The following is a 23,828-nucleotide window of genomic DNA, read 5'->3' on the forward strand; positions in this document are numbered from 1 at the left end:
ACAGTCCTTTACGTTCCCGGCTAAGTCGTCGGCTACAGTGGCGTTGGCTGAATCGGTTGTTGGGAAGCGCGCTGAGAAGACTGACAAGAAGAAAGAGATTCCGGCGTTTACCCCACCTCAAAGCAGTTTCTTTACTGATGGTGGAAAACCGGCGTTCGCGTTCCCGGCCAGCTCGTCAAAAGTCGAGGCGCCTGTTGAGCCTACCGTTGAGACAGCCGAGGCGACTGAGACGAAAGAGACTTCAGTTACTGACGAGTCTGCTAAGCCCATCGTCGAGAAGATTGATGAGACGAAGAAGGAAGAGGCGATCAAAGAGACTGGCGAGAGGGAACCTACTGTCTTCGTTCCACCTCAAAGCAGTTTCTTCACCGATGCCGGAAAGCCGGCGTTTGCGTTCCCAGCCAAACCAGTTACTGCTGAAGCGCTGGTTGAGCCTGTCGTTACAAAAGCTGAGCCGATTAAGAAGAAAGAAGCGGCCGTGTTTGGTTCGCCACAGAGCAGCTTTTTCACTGACGGCGGAAAGCCCTCCTTCTCGTTTCCCGCTAGAACACCAACTACTGCGGAGTCAACCCAGCCTATCGTCAATAGAGCGGAGACTGAGAAGAAAGAGCCTACGGTATTCGTACCCCCGCAGAGCACCTTCTTTACCGACAGTGGAAAGCCCGCCTTTCCCTTCCCGACTATGCCATCGACGGCCACAGAGAAAAGCGATGTCATCAATAGAGATCTCCAAGAGAAGAAGGAAGAGGCTCCCGCTTTCGTCACACCTCAACACAACTTCACTACCGACGACGGAAAGCCGTCTGCTCTAACACCATCAGACGCTCCAGCATCAGTAAAGCCCTCTGCATCGAGCAGCAAAACAGAGTCCACTACCGACAAGGCCGCAGAAGCCACTCCATACACCCCTCCTCAGACCACATTCTTCACAGATGGCGGCAAGCCCTCTTTCTCATTCCCAGCGTCGACCAAGCCCGCCGAGCCTATTGTAACCGACCCCGAAGCCCCTGCTCAGGAACCCGTGTCGCCTGAATCCAGCCCTCTGAAGAAGAAGAAAAGCAAGAAGGAGAAGAAGGCGAAGAGAAGCAGTTTACAAACCTCTGGATCCGCTGAGCCTGTTGCTGCGCCTGCTCCGCTTGTTGAGCGTGAGGTGGTGGAGACTCCCATGGAAGTTGCGGTGGATGCGTGGGGCGAGCAGTTGGTACCTGAGCCTACGCCTCTTGGTGAGGAGCCTTCTACACTTACTCAAGAGCCAGAGCTTCGCGAGACTCCACTCGAAGAGGCTGTCGATGCATGGGGCGAACAGCTGGTTCCCGAGCCTACACCTCTTAGCGAAGAGCCTTCTACAATTGTTCGAGAACTGGAGTCTTCTATGCACCCTGAGCAGCCTACAGCTAGGCCGCAAGACAAGAGTGCTGCTGATCAAGAGCCTGTTGTGGCACTGCCCGCAACTGTGGAGCCTTCACTTCCTGCCGAGGAAGAGGCTATCCCAGCTGAAGGCGAGAAGAAGTCCAAGAAGTCCAAGAAGAAGAGCAAAAAGGCTGAGCGGGAAAGCACTGAGATTGAGACACCGACAGTCACGGAAGCAATTACGCCTGTGGCAGAACGCTCGCTTGATGTTCCTTCCCGCGAGTCTGCCTCTACAGTTGAAGCTCCTGCACAAGAAAGAGACATTGCCACTGAGACTGAAGTCAAGCAGCTCCCAGTTTCTGAGTCCAAGCCAATTCGACCGGAAATTGCACCTAAGCCGTTTTCTTTACGTTCCGAAAAGGTCGCGGCAACGGACCGGGATGAACCTCAAGAAGCCGTCTCTTCCACTCCCGAAGTGCCTCCAAAGACGAACAAGGAGAAGAAGAGCAAGAGGAAAAGCAGTGTTTCTACATCTCAGCCCGAGACTGAGCCCATCGCCGAGCCTTCTACCACTGTCACAGAGCCTTCTGTAACTTCTCAGGATTCACAGCGTGCCACTGAAGTGCCTCCAGAATCTACCCAGGTGGATGCCGCAAGCATTCCTCTTCCGATGCAGCAAGCGGACGATGATCTTATCGAACCCTTGGAGACGGAGACAAGCAAAGATATTTCTCCTGTCCAAGAGCCTGAGACCGCGCCTACGTCGACGCTTCCAGAAGTCGAACCTCCCGTTACGCCAAAGGGTAAAAAGAGCAAGAAGAGCAAGCGCAAGAGTGGTTTGTCAACGCCCCAGACTGAAGTTGAGAATGTAGCTGAATCTTCCGTTCCTGCGGTTGAAGCTTCTGCACCAGTCGATGAGCCGGCTGCAAAGGTTGAGGTTGTTGATGAATCTCGCAAGATTGAGAAGCATGCGCCCTTGGACCAAGCTGATGTGGTAGAGCAGCCTCGCCTAGAAAAGAGCCTTGGTGACGGTTCCGATGCTGCGGCCGTTCCTTTGCCCTCTGACAACTTCAACGATGACCTCTATGCGCCTGTAGAACAGCGTGACCCCATAGAAGTTGCGCGAGAGGAGCCCATGGGAACAGCATTGCCAGCGGAGAAGACTTTCGAGCCTAAGGACGCAGTCTCCGAGCCAGTGGTTCCGGCACAAGTCGAACCGCAGGCGGAGCCCGAGTCAGTGGTTGAGAATGTGGATGTTGCATCTCCGAAGAAAGACAAGAAGAAGGGCAAGAAGGCCAAGACCTCGACTGAGGAGCCCAGCACACCAGCTCCTGAAGTTGCCGCTGATGTCGCCAATACCGAGCGAGACATTGCATCTGTTGAGCAAAAGGCAGAGCAGCCCGTACCAGAGTTGGCTCAACCGGAGGATGCTGTCGACAACACAACTGCTACGCGAGATGCGACAAACCCGGATGCTCGACCATTGCCTACTGAGGTAGCTACTACTACTGAGCCAATCGTGGAACCTTCACAGCAAGCTACACTGGCATTGGAGGAACCCTCGACGCCTTCGAAAAAGTCCAAGAAAAAGAAGGCTAAGAAGAGCAAAACAGATGAGGACGTGGTCACTACGCCTACTGCTGAAGTAACGCGCGAGCTGGGACTTGGTATCGAGCCCACACCAGCTATTGGTGTCAGTACTCATGCCCCAGAACAACCTGCAGATGTCACACCTGCTCGCGAAGTCATCGTGGAGCCCACAGTCTCTGATAAGCAAGAGTCTTCCGTGGTAGTGCCAGCGCCAGTTGAGACTATGACGGAGGAGCCAATCCTTGCCCCGGCTAGACCGACCGAGGAGCCTCCGCAACCTGGTACCCCATTGGAAGAAGAACCTGCAACGCCGACAAAGAAGTCCAAGAAGAAGAAGGCTAAGAAGGGGAAGTCGGTGGACCTGAGTGCCCCGACTGAAGATGTTTTTGTTTCGAAAAATGACGCTCAGACTGCTGTTCAAGATACTTCAAATGAGCCCACTGCCAATGTCGAGCCGGTGCAAGAGAAATCGCAAGCTTTGGTGCCGGAGCAAGATGCTCAGGCACAGCCTGCAGAGACACCAGCTCCAGAAGCCGAGGCGGTACCTGTCTCACAAACTTTAGACCGAGATGTTGCTAAGAGTGTTGCTGCGGATCAGCTGGAGGCGGCATCAAAGAGCGAGGACAAGAAAATTGCAAAGGAACCAGCCACAGTGTCCGCCAATGTCCCTGTAACTCAGCCCAAGGTTTCTGCGGACCCCGTGAAAGACGAGCAGGCGAGCACAGAGGCTGCGCCATCAGCACGAGAAGAGGTTGCCAACGTAGACTCCATGCCTGCTGCCGAACTCGTAGCTCTCCCTGAGACTGACGACAAGGATCTGGAAGAACCCATACCTTCTTCGCAAGTTGAAGCCACCCAGAACGTAATTCCCGTTCAACCAGCTGATGCTAGCACTCTCGACACTCCGACCAAACCAGGCCAAGATACCGTCGCTCCTGTAGTACCAGTCGAATCAGTCGCTGAGCCTGAAACTCCGTCGAAGAAGAGCAAAAAGAAGAAGGGTAAGAAAGGAAAATCGATTGATACCACTGAGCCAAGCACACCGGTTACTGAAGAGCCTGCGCCACAGTTCGACGTCGTTTTTGAACCAGCTCAAGATGAGAAGCGTGTCGAGGATACTGCGTCATCTTCGCGCGATGTCCCCAGTACAGCGTTTGATGGTCAAGTCCCGGTTGAGCCTACACCTGCTGTTGAGGAAAGTGTCAAGGAAGTTACACCGCAAGTTGGTCGTGAAACAAGCGAAGATACTGCCGCTGCCGCTCCTGCTGCTTCGACTGAGATCGTGGAAGCTGAACGCGTCGAGCCTTCTTCTCCCAAGAAAGAGAAGAAGAAGGGGAAGAAGACTAAGGCTAGCCAAGAAGTTGAACCTGAAGAGCGCTCTACTACTCTTGAGCTCGAGCCTGGTATGGCTGCTGTTCCTGAAGCCATTACTGAGGTCGTACCTGAGAACAAGAGCCAAGAGCGCATGGTTGAACCTTCTCTGTCTGCGGCGGAGGATCTCGTCAAGGAGGTGCCACGCGATTCTGTTGCCAATTCTGTCGCACGCGAAACTGTTCCCGCGCGTGATGCAGATGAGAAGCCGACTGTCGAGTCTCGTGGAAAACCGATTGAGCAAAAGGAAGAGCCATCTACAGTGTTTGTTCAGGCTGAGGCCCCGTCAGAGACCCAGACACCTGCCGACATTGCATTGCCCGAGACGCCAGCGCTTGAGAAATCAGCTTACCTTGAAGATGCGCCCACGACGCCCAAGAAGAGCAAAAAGAAAAAGGACAAGAAGCGCGAGTCGATGGCGGAGGCACAGCCTAGTGTCGTGTCAGCCGAAGAGCCAATCACACAGGAAGTTGCTCCCGAGCCAGCACCAATTCCCTTTGCTCCAATAGAGACTGAACAAAAGCCCGAAGAGGCTCTTCCGACCGAGGCGGAGCCCGTTACTACAGAAGATGCAGCACCGGTTTCACCAAAGGACAAGAAAAAGGCTAAGAAAGCGAAGAAAGCCGAACTTGAGAGGAAGGCGCTTGAGGCCGAGGCTCTTGCCACGCCTGCTGAAGAGCCCCTCAAGCCATCTGCCCCCGATGCTGGTATCCAAGGTCCTGTCACCGAGTCTCAGGACGTTCTCGAGACTGCGCGCCCGAAGCTATCGCCTGTTGATTCTGCAAACGACGATGTCGCGCCCAATGCCGATGCCACGCCTGCACCTGAGGCTGAGAGCGAGACGCTGGTTGCGCAACCTGAACCTGAAGTTGAATCCGAATCTGCATCTCGGGAGCCAGAAGCCGAAGAGCCTGTTTCGAAGAAGAGCAAGAAGAAGGCTAAGAAGGACAAGCGTGCTTCGCTCCTTGACAACAAAACGTCAACTGCATCGGAACTGGCTCCTGCTGTTGATTCCAAGGATGCGTCGGTTGATGACGCAAAGCCCAAGGACGTAGAGCACACAGAGCAAGTCTCACGCGAACAGCCTAGTGCGCCTGTGGTTGAAGATGTGGCTGGTGGAAAAGTGAAGTCGGAGTCTGATGTCATTCCGGAGGTTGCGGACGCTTCGGTTGAGCGCGAGGCCGCTGACGCTACGGAACCTATGGTGTTTGTACCCGTGACACCGACACCAGAGCAAATTCCGGTTTTGGAGGCTGAGAAGTCGCTTTCTGGTGGTGAGACTGTGGCTCGGCAGCTGGATACCGTTCAGCAGACTGTCGAGGAATCTAGGGCTCCTGTCGAAAAGGAGGAGGAAGCTGAGCGCATCTCAGGTGCCGAAGAAGCCACTTCTGCGCCTTTGGTTGCAGAAGAACCAGTCTCTGAAGCTTCTCGGGCTGACGATTTCACTGTCACGACTCCTGCTGTCGTCGAGGAGCAGGAAACCAAATCCACGCCAGTTGACGAACCTGTCCCTGTCGCTGAAGAGATTGCTCAACCTGAAGCTACGGCTGAGGAAGCACCGACCATGTCCAAGAAAGAAAAGAAGAAGGCTAAGAAGTCGAAGCGCGGCTCGGTTGCAGAGATTGAGCCATCTTCTTCCACTCTGGTCGATGAGTCCAGAAAACCTGACACTGAGAAACTGGACATTTCTGCGACTCCCTCCGGTGAACCCGCACTTGCCACCCCCGTGGTAGAGGAGCCCGCCGTTCAAGCTGTAGAAGAAGACACATCCTCGCTATCCAAGAACGAGAAGAAAAAGGCAAAGAAGGCAGCCAAGCGTGCCTCGATTGCAGAGGCTGAGTCTTCTGAGCCTGCAAACATCGTCGAGCAACCAGTTGAAGAGGCCAAGGATGTCTCTCTGAACGATGTGCAGCCTCCTGCACCGCGTGCTAATGAGGAAACCGCTATGACAGCACCTTTGGATGAGCAGACCTTTACAGCAGTGCCCGATCTGCCTGCTACATCTGCCGATGAGTCTTTGGAGCGCAGTGCTGATGTTCCGATTGCGCCGGTTGCTGCTGCTGATTACGAAGTCAAGGACAGGGAGCCAGCTAGTTCGATCTCTTTGCCCGAACCTACTGCTGAAGTGCCTACCCAGCTGGACGAGTCAACTGCCACACCAACGCAAGCTAAAGAAGATGAGGAGCAAGAGCCAGCGGAATGGGCGAACCTGTCGAAATCGGCGAAGAAGAAGCTGAAGAAGGCTAAGCGTGCTTCTATCGCTGAAAGTGGAGCCTCTCCTAGCAAACAGACTGCTGCTCCAGCAGCAGTAGAAGAACCTACTGCTGAGCCCAAGCCAACACAAGAGCTGCTCCCATCCTCGACTACAACCGATGCTTCCGGACCAGCTCCAATTGAAACAGAGACTACAGCAAGCACTGCGCCTGACCAACCCCCAGGCGATGCCAAACCACCTGACAAAGAGCCCGACGAGGCGCCTCCCCTCTCGCCGAAGAAGGACAAGAAGAAGGCCAAGAAGCAAGACCAGAAGAGCCAGTCTTTTTTAGCGCACGAGACGTCTGAGGCAGCCAACTCTGATACTCAGCCGTCTCTGTCGATGCCTATACTTTCGGAGACCCAACTACCTTTCTCGGGGGTACCGCCATCATATCCCCATACTTTTGCGAACGAGCTTGTTGATAGTGGTGTGAAGAGTGAGCGTGATGATGTGTACGAGGCACCGGGAGTCTCGGAGGAGAAAGAGATGGACCATGATGTGTCTGCGGAACCTAAGCAAGAGCTAGGAATGGTGAGCGGCGAGGTACTGGAAAAGAGTGCAGAGGATGTCGGTGATGCGGAGAAAAAGCCTTTCGATGTTGCTCGAGAACCGGTATTGGGCCTGACACAAGAAGAACCTGCTGCTGGCGATGTTGAACCTGCTACTGCAGAAGAGGTTGTCAAGGATGAAAAGCAAGAGCCAGTTGTTGAAGATTTGGTACCGGAAATACCTTCTTCAACTGATGCATCCGAGCCTCTTGTTGCGGGGCTAATGCCAGCTGTAGAGGTCGAGCCAGTTGTTTCAACAGAGATTTCTGTTCTGCCGCCGGTATCTCAGGACGAAAGCAGCGTTGTGGTTGACGATGTACCAGCTCCTGAAGCTGTACCGCAGCCACTCGAGACTACTACTGAAAGTAACGACGAGACGCCCAGCTCACCAAAGACAAAGGAGGACAAGAAGAACAAACGCGCATCTCTTGTCGATGAGCCGGCGCAAGACACGAGTATTCTGGAGCCTGCACAGGACGTGGTTCGAGAGGAACAGCTCACCACCGACACGGTGACTTCGGAACCGGAAAAGCCACTTGTGTCTGCAGTTGAAGATGTAAAGCCCATTGAGGATGTCGCCCGTACAGAAGGCGATGTTGTTGTTCAACCCGTCGAACCTGAAGTAGCAGACAAGCCCACCGAGATGACTACAGCTCCGGAAATCAAGGATGCAACGGTTCCTCCCGTTACGACAAAGGATATTGCCGAGCCTGAGACTGTTGCGTCTGTACCTGCTCCTACTACTAGTCGTGAAGCAGCAACCGTGGAGTCTGCATCCGACGATATCGATCGTGCCATGGACATTCTGGAACCAATTGACGCTGTTTCCTCCAAAGTCCAGCAACCAGAGGAGCAAGTTATCGAGGAACCGATCTCACCCAAGAAGAGCAAGAAGGCAAAGCAGCAGAGTCAGGTCGAACAGCCTATTCAGCAAGCCCTTCCTGAGCCTCAAAGGACGACTGGGGTTTTGAAGGACACGACGTTGCAGAGACAGGAACCAGCTGGTGAACGCGAAATCGCTGAGGAGGTTCCTCCTGAGCAGACGAAGGAGAGAGGCAATGTACAACCTGCCGTCGAGCCATCATCTGCTGTTCAGCCCGTGTTAGTCGAAGAGCAAAAGCCAACAGCATCTGAGGAAATTGTACGACCTGCAACGCCCGTCACTGAGCACGCAGCGCCCATCGAGTCTCGAGACGTCGTGTCTGAACAGCCAGAGACACTGCAGCCTGCCTTGGAAACTTCGATCGAGCCGCAAGTGCCCGTTGAGCAGCTTCCTGTGCCGCTTTCTCCAAAAAACGACAAGAAACCCGCGGAACGGCAGTCTGAAGCCGAGACGTCGATCGAAATTGTTCCAAAAGCCGAGCAAAAAGTTGACGAGGAAGTCGTGGCTCCTGAAATCGATCCTGCGGTTACAAAAGACCACCGTGTCCTTGAGTCAACACAGGACGATGTTCGGATTCCTGGTGCTGAAGATACGACTGAAGCGTCGAGAAGAGAGATGCTGCCTACGCCAAATACAACCGACGCCGAGCCACTTTCGAATATAGTTGTAGAGCCTGAGACTTTGAGGGATGAGGCGCTTCTCGAAAAGAAGGATAGGAAGAAGGACAAGAAGGCTAAAGCGAAGGCTTTGGAGAGATCTGACATTGAAGTTGAGACAGCGCCTGTGCCTCAGGAAGCACCTGTTGCCGAGGCTTCGCGCGACAATGAAGCTACGATCATGGCACCTGCCCCCGACAAGGAACCTGATTCTCAAGCTCCACTCGCAGAAGATGCATCCGTAGTGTTGCCAGAGACTGCACCGGAGCCTGTAGTCAAACAGCTGGATGAAGTGGCACAGGCCGACAATGTACCACCAAGCCTGCCGCAAGAAGCCCCTATCGCTGAGGAGCCAACCAAGAACGACCCAATCATGGAGTCCGCAAACGAAACAGCATTCAACGCCATCCCTCAGCAGGAGGTTGTCGTCGAAGAGCAACCCCAGATCGAGCCTGAGCAAGCCACCATTCCACCTGTCCAAGATGTCGAACCTCCCCTGGAGGAGCCAGCTTCACCCTCATCCTCCAAGAAGAAAAGCAAGAAGAAGGCTAAGAAGTCGGGAGTCGCAACTCCAGTTGTTGAAGCTCTACCGGAAACTAAGTCCGAGATCATCACTACGCCCACTGTAGATGCTCCCTCTACCGCCGATGCACAAGATCTTGTTGCACCTGCTGTTGTTGAGCAGGCAAAGGAGAGAGAGATTGCGATGGATCCTGAGCCCGCTGTCGTACCAGAAGAAGTGGCTCCGATGCCTATTGCTGAGCCGGAGCGCGTGCTCAGCGAACAGGCTCCCGTTCCCATTCAGGCTGAGGAGACTGCACCTGCTGAACAAGTCAAGGAAGAATTCAAGGACAAAAATGATGCCGAGGAGCCCGCCCTTAGTCCCAAGCTGAGCAAGAAAGAAAAGAAGAAGGCTCAGAAGCAACTGGCTGCCCTTGGTGACGAACCCGTCGTTGAAAGCGAGCTTGTGATCGAGCCTATTGCTACGCCTGCAGCGGAATCTCCTGCTGTTCCCGACGTTGCCGAATCCATTTCAACTGAACAAGTTCAGCAACCGCCTTTGGCAGAAGCATCTCCAGTCCAAGAGCCTGTTGTAGAGCCCGAAACAACGCGAGACCCACCGGAGCCTGCGACCGAAAGCTCGAGTGCAAAGCCCGTTGAGTCAGAACCACAGGATCTCGGCTGGGACGACGCAGCGACTCTCAGCCCCAGGAAAGCAAAGAAGGCGAAGAAAGACAAGAAGAACAAGACGCAGCCTGCTACTCGCGAACTAGCCGATGAGTCTGCTAGCGTTCCTTCTGAGATTCCTGAGCAAACGCCAGCACCAAAGGCAGTGGATGTAGAGCCCAAGGTTGATGAGCCAGAAGCGAAGCATTCCACTACTCTTCCTGACCAGACTACCAACATCGTCGGTTCTGATGGCTATGGCAAGGAAGATGTTGTAGTAGAGCCTGTGCAGAAGGAGGAACTTCTCCCTGTTGCAATCGAGGCTCCTACGCAGCCTGAGCAGCAAGTGCCGTCGAATGAGGCTGATGTCTTTGTTTTGCCAGAAAGCACTCCTGAAGATGTTCAGATGCAGGATTATGCCCCTGAGACTTCCCACTCTACTGAGCAAACCCTCGACCAAGAACCAACCGCAGGTGCTCTCCCTGTGGAACAGCCTGTTGAGCCTATTGCGCAATCCATGGAACCCGAACGAGTCCTCGTTCCATCAACATTTGAGGTTGTTGATACTGCAAGCGAACCCCAGCCACCCGTGGATGCCCAGAAAGACGAGAAGGAAGTTGTACTTGACTCTTCTCCATCTAAGAAATCGAAAAAGGACAAGAAGAAGGGCAAGAAGAGCCTCTCAGCGTCGGGCATTGCAACTCCAGTCGAAGCTTCTATCGAGCCGGTTACGGAGGGACACGACACTAACAGCATTCCTCAAGGAACTCCCGAGAAGGTCGAGATCCAGCCAGGTGTTGTTGAGCCAATTGTCCCTTCAGAGCCTATTGCATCTGAAGTTGCTGTTGAGCCGTCGCGCGAGATTCTCGATACGCCTGCGACTGAAAGTTTCGAGCGACAAGTTGAACAGGAGCCCTCCAAAGCCGAAGACACGCCAGTATCTCCTTCAAAGTCCAAGAAGAGCAAGAAGAAGAGCAAGAAGGCTGAGAAAGTGGTCGAGGAAACTCAAGGGGCGGTAGATGCACCAGCTACGCCTGTCAACGAGGTTCAGCCTCCTGTTGCGGTAGAGACAATTAGCCAGCCTGAAGTTTTGCCCGCACCCTCCGAGTCTATCGCACAGCCGGATCAACCTGCCTCCTCCATCGTAGAAAGCGCACCAAATGTGGAGCAGACTAAGGGCGAATTTTTGTCCGAGGTTGGCGACGTGCCATTGGAAGACAGCTTGCGCAAGGTTGTGGATCCAGTTCCCGAGCCTTCAAGTCTACCCAAGGAAGCCGAGAAGACAAGCCAAGAGGCCAGCACCCCAGCACCCGGGCCCTTGCCATCCTTCAGGGCCATCAAAGACGAGGTTCCCGACCTTCGCGTTCGCCCTAAAGTACCCGACGCTGAGGTCGCTTCGTACGACAAGCTTCAGGCGACGCCCTCTACTACTCAATCCACTTCGATCCTTGACGCCGTTACCCAGCTCCTCAAGAAGAATAAGAAGAAGGCGAGCAAGAGCAAGAGCATCTCCGACCCCAAACCGACGACTCCTGCGGCCGATACTGCGGCTGCGGTTGAGACGAAGGAGAAGGTTGTTGAGAAGCCGGCGATTGCACCTGTTGCTGAGGAGCGTGCGGTGGTCGAGAAGAGCGTCGTTGAAGAGCCTCTTGTCAAGGAACCCGTTATCCAAGAGCCTAGCGTTGAGACAAGTCAAGTCGTTGGAGCACCTACTGTGGAAGAAGAGCAAGTACCGACCAAGGCACCTTTCCATGAACCGAGCAAGAAGGAGAAGGGAAAGAAGGCAGAAGAAGCTGTTCTGAGCAGAGATGAACCTCTTGAACCAGTTACCCAGCAGCCGATTGAAGAAGTACCCATGGCTTCTGAGCCACAGGCTGTGGATATTGAGAAGAGTGTTCAGCAGACGGCTATTGAGTCATCCACGCCATCGATGGAGCTTGGCAAGAAAGATAACAAGTCTCGAGAGATCCTTCTACCCGACTACGAAGCATCCGTGCCGTCGCAAGTCCCTGCGTCGGAAGAACCTCTTACCCCCACCGCCGTCATTGAGCCAGAGACTGCCATGAAGCCAGTGTCATCATCTGAGGTCTGTGAGCCCGTTGTGATTGAGAAGTCGGCTGCGTTAACGTCAGAGACAAGCCCCTCTCATGGATCGCACGACGCGAACGTTCCAGATTTGGCGGCAGTCTCAGAAGAAGCTAATGAATCACAACCCATGGCAGAGCTAGAGCCAGTCATTCCTTCTGTTCCGAAGGACGAAGAGCCTGAGACAGACAACAAGAACAAGCAGCAGGACGATCAAAGTCGAACAGTCAAGGATGTCTCAGCCAGAGAACTGCAAGCCGAGCCGCTGCAGTCCGTGGTTGAGACACCCGTTGTAGCTGAACCTAGCCAGCAAGTGCCTCTTTCGCCAGCCGCAAGAGATGCTCATCATGACGTCCCTATGAGTGTTGAGCCAGAAACTCCCACGGTTCCAGCCGAGCCAATACCCGAAACCGAGACTGTTCTGAACAAGCCCGAGCAGCAGAAGTCAACGTCAAAGTCCAATCCTGATGCTGGTGCTTCGGAACCTGCTGGTGTCCAGGGAGAATTGCAAGAACGGGAACTGCCCAAGGACGTCAAACAAGCTTCTTCGCCACAGGTCGCGAACCAGGAATCAAGCGTACCTGCTTTGTCTGAGGATGCTAGTAAAGATGTGAGCGCAGTGCTAGGACCAGCATCTGAAGTTGTTTCGCCGACGTTGAGGAAGCAACGCAAGGAAAAGGATGCAGGACCAGTAGAGGATTCAAAGGCTGCTGTCAAGACTGCGCGTGAACCTAGCGTCGTCACGGCCCTAGATGCCCCTTCCAAAGTGAGCCGGCCAACCGACATGGCCTCACCGGCCATGCCTGCACCAGCACCTGAACCGGCTGAACCGCCAATGCTCCAGAGGAAGCCGTCCAAGAAACACAAGCTCGCAGCGTTTTTCGAACGCGGAGATTCTCAAGGCACTCCTGCCGCTGGGCGGACCTTACGTCGCGGGGCATCCGGGAGTGTTAGGAGTCTCGCTGAACAGTATGAGAGTCATGAGCAGTCGGGTTCTCCTGAGAAGCGACCTATGTCTCCTGAGAAACGACCTGTGTCTCCTGAGAAACGGCACGCATCCCGAGTCTTATCCCGCAGTCACCTGGATCTAGTATCACCAGGAAGATCGGATTCAAAGTCACCGGCAAGAGAGATTGACTTTGCGGCCACAGTCGCTGCAAGTCTACAAGAGTCTGGCTTTGATCCTGGATTCGTGATCAACGACAGGTCATTCCATCGCTCAAACTCAATCCACAGCACCCATGACATCACCCCTGATGAGGACGTGTTTGCTGCCAGGGAGAGGGCCAGCAGATCTCGACTTGGGAGCTTGAGCCGCCCGTCATCCGCCGCTGGTTCACCGAAAATGCGACCAAGTCGACCCATTGAGCCTGAGGTTCTTCCGCCTATCGAGGTTGCCATGGGATCAACAAACCCAATATCTTTTGACCCGTTAGATGTTCTCAATGATCCCATTTTCGCGGCACGCAGATCACCTCCCGGTGTACTTGAGGAAGCTGACCCTGATGAACTGGCCGCTTCTTCGTCTCTAAGGAGGGTCAAGCCTAACAAGAAGCGCAAGCCTGTACAAGAAGCACCTGTTGAGGCTGCCCCGGTCGATGTGGAAGAACAAACTTCGGTTACGCCAACAAAACGAGGCAAGAAGTCAAGAAAGGACAATGATCAGGCTCCACTCCTGCAGGACAGTGTCGAGTATGCAGCTGCGATGACTCCGGCGATTGAGACTCTCCCAGATGTGTCTCTTGCTGTTGAGACTCCAGCTAACTCCACTGTCCGCGGTGCTGAGCCTAGCCGGTCCTTGCCTACGGCGTCAACTGGACCTTCCAATGTACCGGAGAGTCAGACGGAAGCTCGCGAAGTGAAGCGTGAACTCTCAAGGAAAAGGAGTGAGAGGATGAAGAGAGAAAGGTCCAAGGATAGCTATGCTGGTCGGTCAGTAATTGGAGAGCTGAAGGAGTTCCCATTTCCACACGTTGTGTCAAAGGAGGAGGTTCCGCAACCATCAATGGAAGAGTCGCGGAGGAAGGAGCTGGAGGAGAGAAACACAGATTCAGCAGAAAGGAAGGGCAGGAAGAGCAGGAGAGAACAGGAAAGGGCTGAACGGGCTGAGGGAAAAGCCAGGGAACAAGCAGCATCAGTTGAGAGATCATCCGGGGCTCCGGAGCATCACAAACGCAGAACACATCCGGTGTCATTCGACGAAGAGCAGCCAAACGAGAAGCGCATTCATACGCTAGAGTCTTCGCAAGAGCTCATGTATGCGCCCGAAAGAACAACATCGCCAGTGCCTATGGAGCAATTGGGGCCAAAGGAGACACTGGTTCACAAACTGAAGCAGCGTTCTGGGGAGTTGAGAACACCGTCAGGCACACCACCTCGCTCAACACCAAGTGTTCAAGATATGGGAGATAGCCCTGGATTGCCAGAATATCCCACCTACAGTAGAGCTTCGACACCAAGGTCTGAGTTTGCGACCAAGGAGCGAACTTCCGTCCTCTTCGACTCTTCGCCATCAACGCGCGACTATGGTACATCACCTGCAGTTCCGCCGACACCTGCTCACGATAGCCAAAGAGTCATTGAGACTCCGACAAGAGACAAGAAGACGTATAATGAGCCACAGCATGGCCGAATGTCGCCCACAAAGCAGTTGAAGCAGAAGGAACCGTACCAGTCGATTTTCGGTGACCCCAACGAGAAGAAGGGCGAAGACAGTACCGCGATTGCAACGCCAACAACAAAAACGGAACGCACACCTGGCAACACACAGTTGGAGTCAATCACAGAGAACAGTCCAGAGGAGACTACCACGCAACAGAAGGCAAGATCTAGGACTGATGTAGGTCAGTCGGAACGAACACTCAAGTCAGCTCGTCGCACTGAGAGCTTGAGGATGCTCTCTGAGCGCCTCAGATCACCTCCGCCTCGAACACCCACGCCTTCTGAAGGGCGTCGAAGTGTACATCCGTCAATGGAAAGCATGCGTGGCAGAGTCACGCCTTCGCAAACCGAGAGTATTGATCGCACAATAAACCTCAGCCCCGCACGGAGGATGCCTCGCTCGTCTCCAAGCACGGATACAATGAAGCAACCCTTGGGCGAGCGGCGGTCGTCCAGTGTACAGAGTCAGCGCTCCATGAGCAACATTGCGAGACTGCGGTCTCCTGATTACGAACGCCCCTCGAGTGCTTGGAGCAGCCATTCTTCGCACTCGTTGCGACGGGTGGACCGGCAAACGTCAGGTGACCTGAGATCGGCGTCTAGGCTTGGCACGGCCAGTGCGCAGGACGCTAAGAGCGGGCAACCCATTTTCCCGAGTGCGAGCACTCTTGCACTTGCGGCTGGAACCACAGCAGCCCTCTCTAGCGAGCCAAGCTACGATCCAGTTCGTGGCGAAGGCAAAGGTCGCCGGGCCAGTATGGCCGAAACCTTTGTAAGTCGTCCGGTCTTTGTTACGTCGGCCGTTTCAGTTACTGACCGTCATCTCCAGGAAGCGTGGGGCGAGGCTCAAGGGTCGCCCATATCACCCTCGCGCCCACCCAGTGTGCGCAAGCGCCAAAGTATGCAGATTATCGATTTACAGACGCAACTTGAACAACTCGCCGCGCAAAATGAGTCGCTTGAAGTCGCCAAGTCAAAGGCTGAAGAGACGCTGCTTGCTGCCCAGCACCAACGCCAAGTGGACGAGCAGCTCGTGCATGAAGAAGTAGAAGCACGTGACCGAGAGATTCACCAAAGAGACATCGACATTGCGCAATTGAAGGATACGCTGAAGCGACTACAAGAAGAGATTGCACGGCTGAAAGAGCTCAACAACGCACTGACCGATGCCAACCGCAGTCTTACCAACGAGGCGAATTCCCGGTACTCGGAGCTTCAATCCGAGAACCGCAAACTGATTGAAGAAGCCAATGCACGATACGAGCAACTAGAGTCGGAAAAGCGCAACCTTATCAACGATGCCAACGAACGGTATGCGCAGCTTCAATCTGAAGGGCAGATGGTCCACGAGCAATGGCAAACCTCGCAACGAGAGCTGGAAGACCTTCGTCAGCAACACACTCGAATGCAACAAGGGTTGGCCGAGGCAGTCCGCGACGAAGTCGGCGCAGCCCTGGATCAGCGCAACGCCGAGATTGATCGCCTGAATGCAGAACTTGCATCTGCACGCGAGCAAATCAAGAGTCTGCAGAAGCAGATCCTCGCTTCCAAGAAGCCCAGCGAGAGCTTCCTCACGGTTCGTGATGAAGACTATTTCGACAGCGCATGCCAGCAGCTGTGCCAGCACGTCCAGCAGTGGGTACTGCGATTCTCCAAGTTCTCCGACACTCGGGCATGCCGTCTCTCGTCTGAGATCTCAGCCGACACCAGGCTGGACCAAGCAACGCGGCAGAAAATCGACACCCGTCTCGACAATGCCGTTCTGGACGGTTCGGATGTTGACCTACTGCTAGCAGACCGTGTGAGACGACGAGACGTTTTCATGTCACTCACAATGACGATGATCTGGGAGTACGTGTTTACCAGGTACCTGTTTGGCATGGACCGAGAACAGCGACAGAAGCTCAAGTCTCTGGAGAAGACATTGTCGGAGATTGGCCCACAACGCGCCGTGGCCCAATGGCGAGCCATCACACTTACGCTGCTCTCGAGGAGAGAGGCATTCATGCAGCAGCGCGCCCAAGACACAGAAGCTGTTATGCATGAGATTTACAGCACGCTCTCGACGCTCCTCCCGCCGCCATCCAATCTCCAAAAGCAGATCCAGGAGTCTCTGCGCAACGTCATGCGCCTGGCTGTCGACCTATCCATTGAGATGCGGACCCAGCGCGCAGAGTACATCATGCTGCCGCCACTGCAGCCAGAGTACGATACCAACGGTGATCTCGTGGCAAAGGTCACGTTCAACGCCTCTCTGATGAACGAACGATCGGGCGACACGACGTCAAACGACGAACTCCAGGCACGTAATGCTATAGTCAAGATTGTGCTGTTCCCACTGGTCGTCAAGAAGGGTGACGATTTCGGAGAGGGTGAGGAGGAGATAGTGGTATGTCCTGCACAGGTGCTTGTGCAAGGGTCAAGAGCCAAGAAGATGGTACGAGTAACGAGCGGCGCCATGTCGATCAATCGTCCCGATTCAAGATCAAGCCGCAACAGTCGTGTCATGAGCGTTGCTCCGCCTGAGAGCACCATTATGGACTATGAGCAGGGCGGCAACATGTTTTAGATGATTGCATAGGCGGGATGGATGGGTTTTGTCTTTTTCTTTTTCTTTTCTTTTTCTTTGTCATTCTGCTATGCGTGTACTTTGAATTTGGTGTTTGGGAGGCTTTCTACATTGCTCTGCGACGACTTTTCCTATGTCTTGGTTATTCGGATGGGGTCCTATTTGATACCAGTATTTCATTTTTTTTGTATGCACATAGCGGCCGTGGGTCTTTTATGGACCGGATACCACGGTGGATAATGGTTATTCTTTCTACACCTGTACACGTCTGTTGTTCCGTAACGTCTGCCACTTGGCAGCGCAGCAGCGGACGACACATGCATGGGAAAGCATATGGCCGTCCGCTTCCTCGGTTGTTGGTTGGAGCTGAAGACGCGTTAGCCCTGATGTAGGAAACCCCGCTTCCTCCGTGGCGGCGCGGCGCAAGTCCAGCTGCCTCCACTCCTGACTGATCAACGGGTAATTAAAGTCGCCGCGGCACCATGTAAGGAGGCACACACTCAGTCGCTGGATTCAGCACAGCTGGCATATCCTCTCTTCTCCTACCTCTCGGGACCATCCGCCCCCATCGTCAGTCGCCGCAATGCCGCTTCGAAGCGATTGGAGTATTGCACGCGAAGGTACCGCCGTCCCCAGATGCTATGTCGACCGTGCACACAACTAGCCATGGGCAACCCCTGATTAATATGATACCTCTTAGGCTTCACCCGCGATACCTTTGCCAACCTCATCAAGCTAACGGCTCTTAACCCCGCGCTTACACTTCCCGTCTTGCTGCTTGCGCGCTACACGCAGCAGGGCAATGCGCTTGCTGCCGGCCATGCCTCAGCTTTCAAGCACCTGAAGACGTTGGTGGGCCTCGGCCTGTTCAACGCGGCCAGCACATGGCTGAGCAACAGGGTCATCAATAATTGGACCAGCGACTCGTATGACTGGTCTCGTGAGATTGTCGTTGTGACGGGTGGCAGCGATGGCATTGGCAAGGCGATTGTGCACATGTTTGCAGAGATGGACATCAAGGTGGCCGTGCTGGATGTCCAGGACCTGACGTATGAGGGTATGTGTCTGCGGTATGCGTCAGAAAAAAAGACATCTTGGGGACTAACAAACCACCAGCGCCTCCTTCTGTGCGCTTCTTCCGATGCGACCTCACGTCGCCTCAGTCGATTGCGGCAGCCGCATCCTCAATCCGCGCCACGCTCGGCAACCCCACGGTGCTGATCAACAACGCTGGTGTCGCCCGCGGCAAGACCATCCTCGACTCAACCGAAAAGGACATCAACCTCACGTTCCGCGTAAACGCCTTCAGCCACTACTACCTCGCGCAGCAGTTCCTGCCCCACATGATTGAAAACAACCACGGCATGGTCGTTACGGTTGCCTCCTTGGCCGGATGGATCTCAGCCCCCTCCATGGCCGACTACGCCTCTTCCAAAGCCTCAGCCATTGCCTTCCACGAGAGCCTTGCCGCCGAGCTAGTCGCCAGATACAACGCGCCCAAAGTGCGTACTGTGCTCATGTGCCAGGGCTACACACGCACCGCCCTCTTTGAAGGCTTCGATCCAAAAGGCGTCTTGTACCCGGATACAGTTGCCGAGGGCATTGTCAAGGCGGTGCTCAGCGGAAAGAGCCAGGTCATTGCCCTCCCGCAAACTACATGGCCCCTGATTCCCATGATACGCGGTCTGCCCCTCTGGATGCAGTATGGCCTGAGAAAGGGCCTCGGTGGCCTCATGTCAAACTGGAAGGGAAGACAGGTTGTGCAGCCGAGTGAGATTGAAGATGAGGCGGAAAAGAAGCCTGATGAGAGCACAGTGTTTGTTGGCAATGAGTAGAGAAGGAAGTTGAGGTTGAAGTGAAAAAGCGGGGGAGGGCGGAGGGGTTTTTGTTTTCCATAGATTCTGGTCCCTGGTTCAAGGGTCGTTTGGTCTTGCTGCTGTCATCATCCCGTAAGCTGCATGCTTTATTATTATTATTACTCATCTTACTGCATTTGCTAACTCCTACCCACTATTCGCAGTTACCTATTCAATGTCTGGGTTTTTGGCTGTCCCCCTTGCAGTGGCTTGGAGGTAGGGCCAAGGTATTTTTAGAATCATCTTGGTGCTATGTTATGGATACGCTGATTGATTGTGCATGTGTCTGGGTTTGTGCTTGTTGCTGCAACTGCTTTTCGCGTCTCACGGTGGTGATAATGCTGCTTTCGTCATGGCTTGTTACGTGTTAGATAATTGACGGTAGAGCAGGATGTAGTACCCGCACTGCAATGGTGCTAGTTTGTAGGTAAGTAAGACGGATCCTCAGCGCGCTACTCTAGTATATATGCAGTGCTATTCCAGAAATCATCATACGTAAGCAAGCGTTCTGTGGCGACGATGTGGGAATCCAAATCTGCCACATGATATTAGTTTTCTCGACGTTATTTTGCGCATCTCATTGATCTAAGTAGCTCCATAATGTACGAGTAGTCTTGTGCGGTATGATTAGGTGTAGATGTGCAATTCAGAGTACAGCACTCGAGCAATAATTACAAAAACCCAAGGCGTTTATTTTTCAAGCACGCTGGAAAGCTTTTCGGCCATAGATACGTGCGCATCCCGCTACCCCTGGGCCCGGCAAAGTATCCATGGGACGCGCACCAATCTGCATGTCACTGTCCGCGCGTAGCTTGAACAAACCTGTACTACATCACTCTTAGTGCCCTGTGAAGAAAGAAAAAAAACTCTATCACTTCCAGCCCGAGACTTATAAACGCTAGATCTCTCCTGTTTAGAAAAGACAGCATATGAACAGGCTACTAGTCAACACAGCACTTGCAAAGTCCTACCCTTGAATGCCCATATGCACCACCAATCGATGAGTCAGCTACATTACCTGTTATCAAATCATCGCCCATCAAGAAAAGAAAAGAAAAATCTAGACATTGCATATTGCTGGCTACTTACTCCCGGGCATGAAGTTGGATTTCCCATCCAATCAGCACCATGCTCGAATCGCTCGCTTCCTCGTAAGACACACGCGTGTAAGCTAGAAAGGGGGGGGGGTGCGAACGGATAAGCACTATCCCCAATCACGTTACCTTATCCGTTGCTTTGCTTGCTGCTTGCCCCGGTCAATGCATATGTATGCAGTGAGGTGGAGCTGATACCCTGGGCCCTGGCTATTTGCTGTGTACTGTATGTAATGTACTAGGTGTCTATCTCGTTCCCGCCGGTGTGACGTATCCGGTCCTCGGCTGCGTTCCAGAACACCTATGCTGGATTCGTGCTTCTATCTGCTGTTACTGCTACTATTGCTGTTGAGTTTTTGCTCATCCAATGCTAAGCTCAGGTGTAGATATGTAAGGAGAGCAGAGCAGAGCAGAGCAGAGCCAGTCCGCTAAGTACCGCAAAAAATCTAGATTACCGCTTCACCCATCACACCGACAACCACGGAAAACCCTCGCTATGCCCACGCCACACGGCTATGCAATGGTTCTAGACGAAACAAAGGCTCTGACTCCTACAACGGGCCACCCTTCTTATCAGCATCCCAGTCCGACTAAATGTACTATGGATGTGTGCAGGCACAGGTTTTGTTACTCACGGACCCACAAGCGATTGATTCATTGCAACACACTCACATCCGTATCCGTGACATCTTGAGAGCGAAAATACAAACGTGTGCGTGCGTGTTTGACTCGGTGTAGCAAGGCCAATGTGAGTCAATCCGTCAATCGTAAAAGTACGATTATCACATTACTCGATAGATCAGCAATCGCGATGCTGGGTAATGCGTTTGGCGGTGCTGACGTCAAATACACATACGGTTTACATATGTACATACATACATACATACATACATACATCACTCTTCTATCATGGGGATCAAACAGCCATGCATGCAGCTGATAGCTACAAACACAAAACACCAACACCATCATCAGCATCGCCATTGCTCTACATCCCCACCGCGCAAACACATATGTCATCTCTCTCTCTCTCTCTCTCCCAAATCCCCTTCTTGATTCCACATCCCTCTTTTCGCCCCCATTTCCCAACAATCCATAGATAAGTCCAAGTTGCTTTGTCAAACCCACACTTGGACTTCCGCCCATGGTCGGATTTCTCTCGGGGTCCGGTAAGTATAGCCCCCCCTTATCAGGCGCTAGTGCCCGATTGGGATATAGCGCGACGGGTAAGGGTAGCAGGGGGTTCTGGCGGCGTGTCGATCCTAACGTGAGTATGAGTGCTTTTTTTTTCGAAGGGACGGGAACGTTGTAGGGTTGCCAAGGCCCGAGACATATCCGCGGGATTGAGCCATGCGTCAGTATTGGGTGGTTTGTGAAGGGGAGATAGTGTGAAAGGATTTGTGTTTCGTACGAAAGGGCTGGCAAGTGTTTTTTTGCCTTTTCTTATCGTTATTGCGGTGCAAGTGCATGTATATATAGAGTCGGGGACCGTCCCGACATGGGAGGATTGCATCAGTAAGATTCAAGTGGTTCTCATAACATACTTTGTGGATTCTGTCATTATAGCTAGACAGTGTCTGATCTGACCTTACACATTCTTTCCCTCTGCAAGGTTTAGCATTTACGGTTCCTCTCACACACAAGGGCCTTGTGGTCCAACGTCGTCCGCCATGGCCACAGAAGGCATCCGATTCCCCATGTCAAGGGACTTTGCAGATACGCACGCGCAACCCCATTACATCGATGACGCGCTATCTGAACGAACGACCGTCGAACCCATCCACCGAGTCCCCACAGCCGAAGACATTGTCAACCTTCCCACCCGCACGCTCTCCAACAATGCCGCCCTCGAAGAATACACCCAGGAAACCGTCTCAGGACAGATGATTCGAGAGGTTCGATCCAATGCCGGCAAGGTTGAGCGATACGATCTCGTCACGTTTGTCGTGGATGATAAGGAGAACCCCAAAAACTGGAGCAAGGCGTACAAGTGGTGGTGCACCATGTGTGTTGCTATAACTTGTTTCGTTGTAGCCTTTAACTCGGCAGTCATCACGGCGGATCTTGAAGGCGTATCTGCAGAGTTTGGGGTTAGCGAGGAGGTTGCGCTCCTTACTATTACGCTTTTCGTCGTGGGTTTTGGTGTCGGGCCTATGGCATTTGCACCTGCGTCAGAGATCTGGGGTAGGAGGCCTGTATATGGTGTTACGCTTGCCCTTGCGGTCATCTTCACAATCCCCGGTGCAGTGGCGCAAAACATTGGTACTTTGTTGGCTACGCGGTTCATTGCTGGTGTAGCTTTCTCAGCGCCCATGACGCTTGTGGGCGGTACATTGGCGGACATGTGGAGGGCTGAGGAGAGAGGTGTCCCGATGGCAGCTTTTAGTGCTGCCCCCTTTATTGGACCTGGTGTTGGCCCGTTAGTTGGTGGATACCTCGGAGAAGCTGGTGGTTGGCGCTGGCTCTACTGGATTCAACTCATCCTCAGCGGTGTGGCGTGGTTCCTCATCACATTCACGGTTCCGGAGACGTACGCACCCAAGATTCTCGCCAAGAGGGCGGAGAAGATGCGCAAAGAGACGGGCGACGACAGATATATCACGGAACAAGACCTCGATATGCGACCCTTCAGTCAGCGCCTCCAGCTGTTCCTCCTACGGCCGTTCCAGTTGCTCTTCCGCGAGCTCATCGTCTTCTTGATCTCGGTGTACATGTCCGTTCTCTATGGTCTTTTGTACATGTTCTTTGTCGCCTATCCAATCGTATACCAAAAGGGCAAGGGATGGAACGCAGGGTCAACTGGCCTGATGTTCATTCCGCTTATCGTTGGTGTTTTGCTCTCGGCCGCATGCGCGCCTCTCGTCAACAAACACTACCTCAAGCTCTCGGAGAAGCACAATGGCCACCCACCAGCGGAAGCACGCTTGATACCCATGATGTGCTCATGTTGGTTCATTCCCATTGGTGTCTTCATTTTTGCCTGGACCAGCTACAAAGACACTCACTGGGCTGGCCCTGCATTCGGAGGCGGAGCGGTCGGTTTCGGCTTCATTTTCCTGTACAACTCGGCAAACAACTACCTCGTCGATTCGTACCAGCACCAGGCCGCCTCTGCCTTGGCTGCCAAAACATTCCTGCGTAGCTTTTGGGGCGCGGGCGCTGTGCTCTTCACGAACCAGATGTATGACCGCCTCGGAGACCAATGGGCAAGTTCGCTTCTCGCCTTCATTGGCCTTGCGTGCTGTGCGATTCCTTTCCTCTTCTACTTTTATGGAGCACGGATCCGGGCGCGTTCGCATTACGCCTACAGTGAGGAGGCAAAGACCAAGGATGAGAAGCAGGTTGCATAAGTGGCGATGGAGTAAGACGTGTCACGTGACGTATACCCACGGTTATCGAGCAGTTCATTTCTGTAGTAGTGCATTGCAAGGCGTTTGGAGGGGCCGGCATACCCCTGTCCTGTGTATATTATATTAGCACTGAGTAATTGTTTCCAATCCGTAAATAAACCTGTCGTTTCACATTACGCTGCCGTGGCCAAGTGATGGGCAAACGCCGATGCTGATGCGATTGCTGCGAACTGGCGTGTTGAGTCATGAACTAACATGGTGGACGCGTGTAAGCAAGGCTTGGTGATGTCATAATCGAGGGTGGTGGTGAGGGCCTTGTCGTTGAGGAAGGGGAAGCAAAAAGACTAGGGAAAATTTGGAGGCTAGCAGCGGGCAAGTCGCGTGATTAGCT

At 53.6% G+C, this 23,828-nt stretch overlaps 3 protein-coding genes across 3 annotated transcripts; all 3 read left to right on the forward strand.

Annotated features, from left to right (window-relative positions):
* Window positions 1–15,469: 15,469 nt before the first annotated feature.
* SETTUDRAFT_91681 (uncharacterized protein) lies at window positions 15,470–17,137 on the forward strand (the record flags this gene model as incomplete). Its single annotated transcript, XM_008029115.1, has 2 exons — window positions 15,470–15,746; window positions 15,903–17,137. 2 exons carry the CDS (start codon window positions 15,470–15,472, stop codon window positions 17,135–17,137), a joined length of 1,512 nt encoding a protein of 503 aa, XP_008027306.1.
* A 187-nt stretch (window positions 17,138–17,324) lies between these two features.
* Window positions 17,325–19,087, forward strand: SETTUDRAFT_163601 (uncharacterized protein). The gene is made up of 3 exons (XM_008029116.1): window positions 17,325–17,757; window positions 17,838–18,194; window positions 18,254–19,087. The coding sequence occupies exons 1-3, from the start codon at window positions 17,721–17,723 to the stop codon at window positions 18,970–18,972; spliced, it is 1,113 nt and encodes a 370-aa protein (XP_008027307.1). The 5' UTR covers window positions 17,325–17,720; the 3' UTR covers window positions 18,973–19,087.
* Window positions 19,088–21,620: 2,533 nt separating this feature from the next.
* On the forward strand, window positions 21,621–23,727 carry SETTUDRAFT_163602 (uncharacterized protein). The gene has a single exon (XM_008029117.1). The coding sequence runs from the start codon at window positions 21,758–21,760 to the stop codon at window positions 23,435–23,437; it is 1,680 nt and encodes a 559-aa protein (XP_008027308.1). The 5' UTR covers window positions 21,621–21,757; the 3' UTR covers window positions 23,438–23,727.
* The last annotated feature ends 101 nt before the right edge of the window (window positions 23,728–23,828 follow it).

The sequence above is a fragment of the Exserohilum turcica genome (genome assembly GCF_000359705.1).
Source record: "Exserohilum turcica Et28A unplaced genomic scaffold SETTUscaffold_3, whole genome shotgun sequence".
NCBI lineage: Eukaryota > Fungi > Ascomycota > Dothideomycetes > Pleosporales > Pleosporaceae > Exserohilum > Exserohilum turcicum.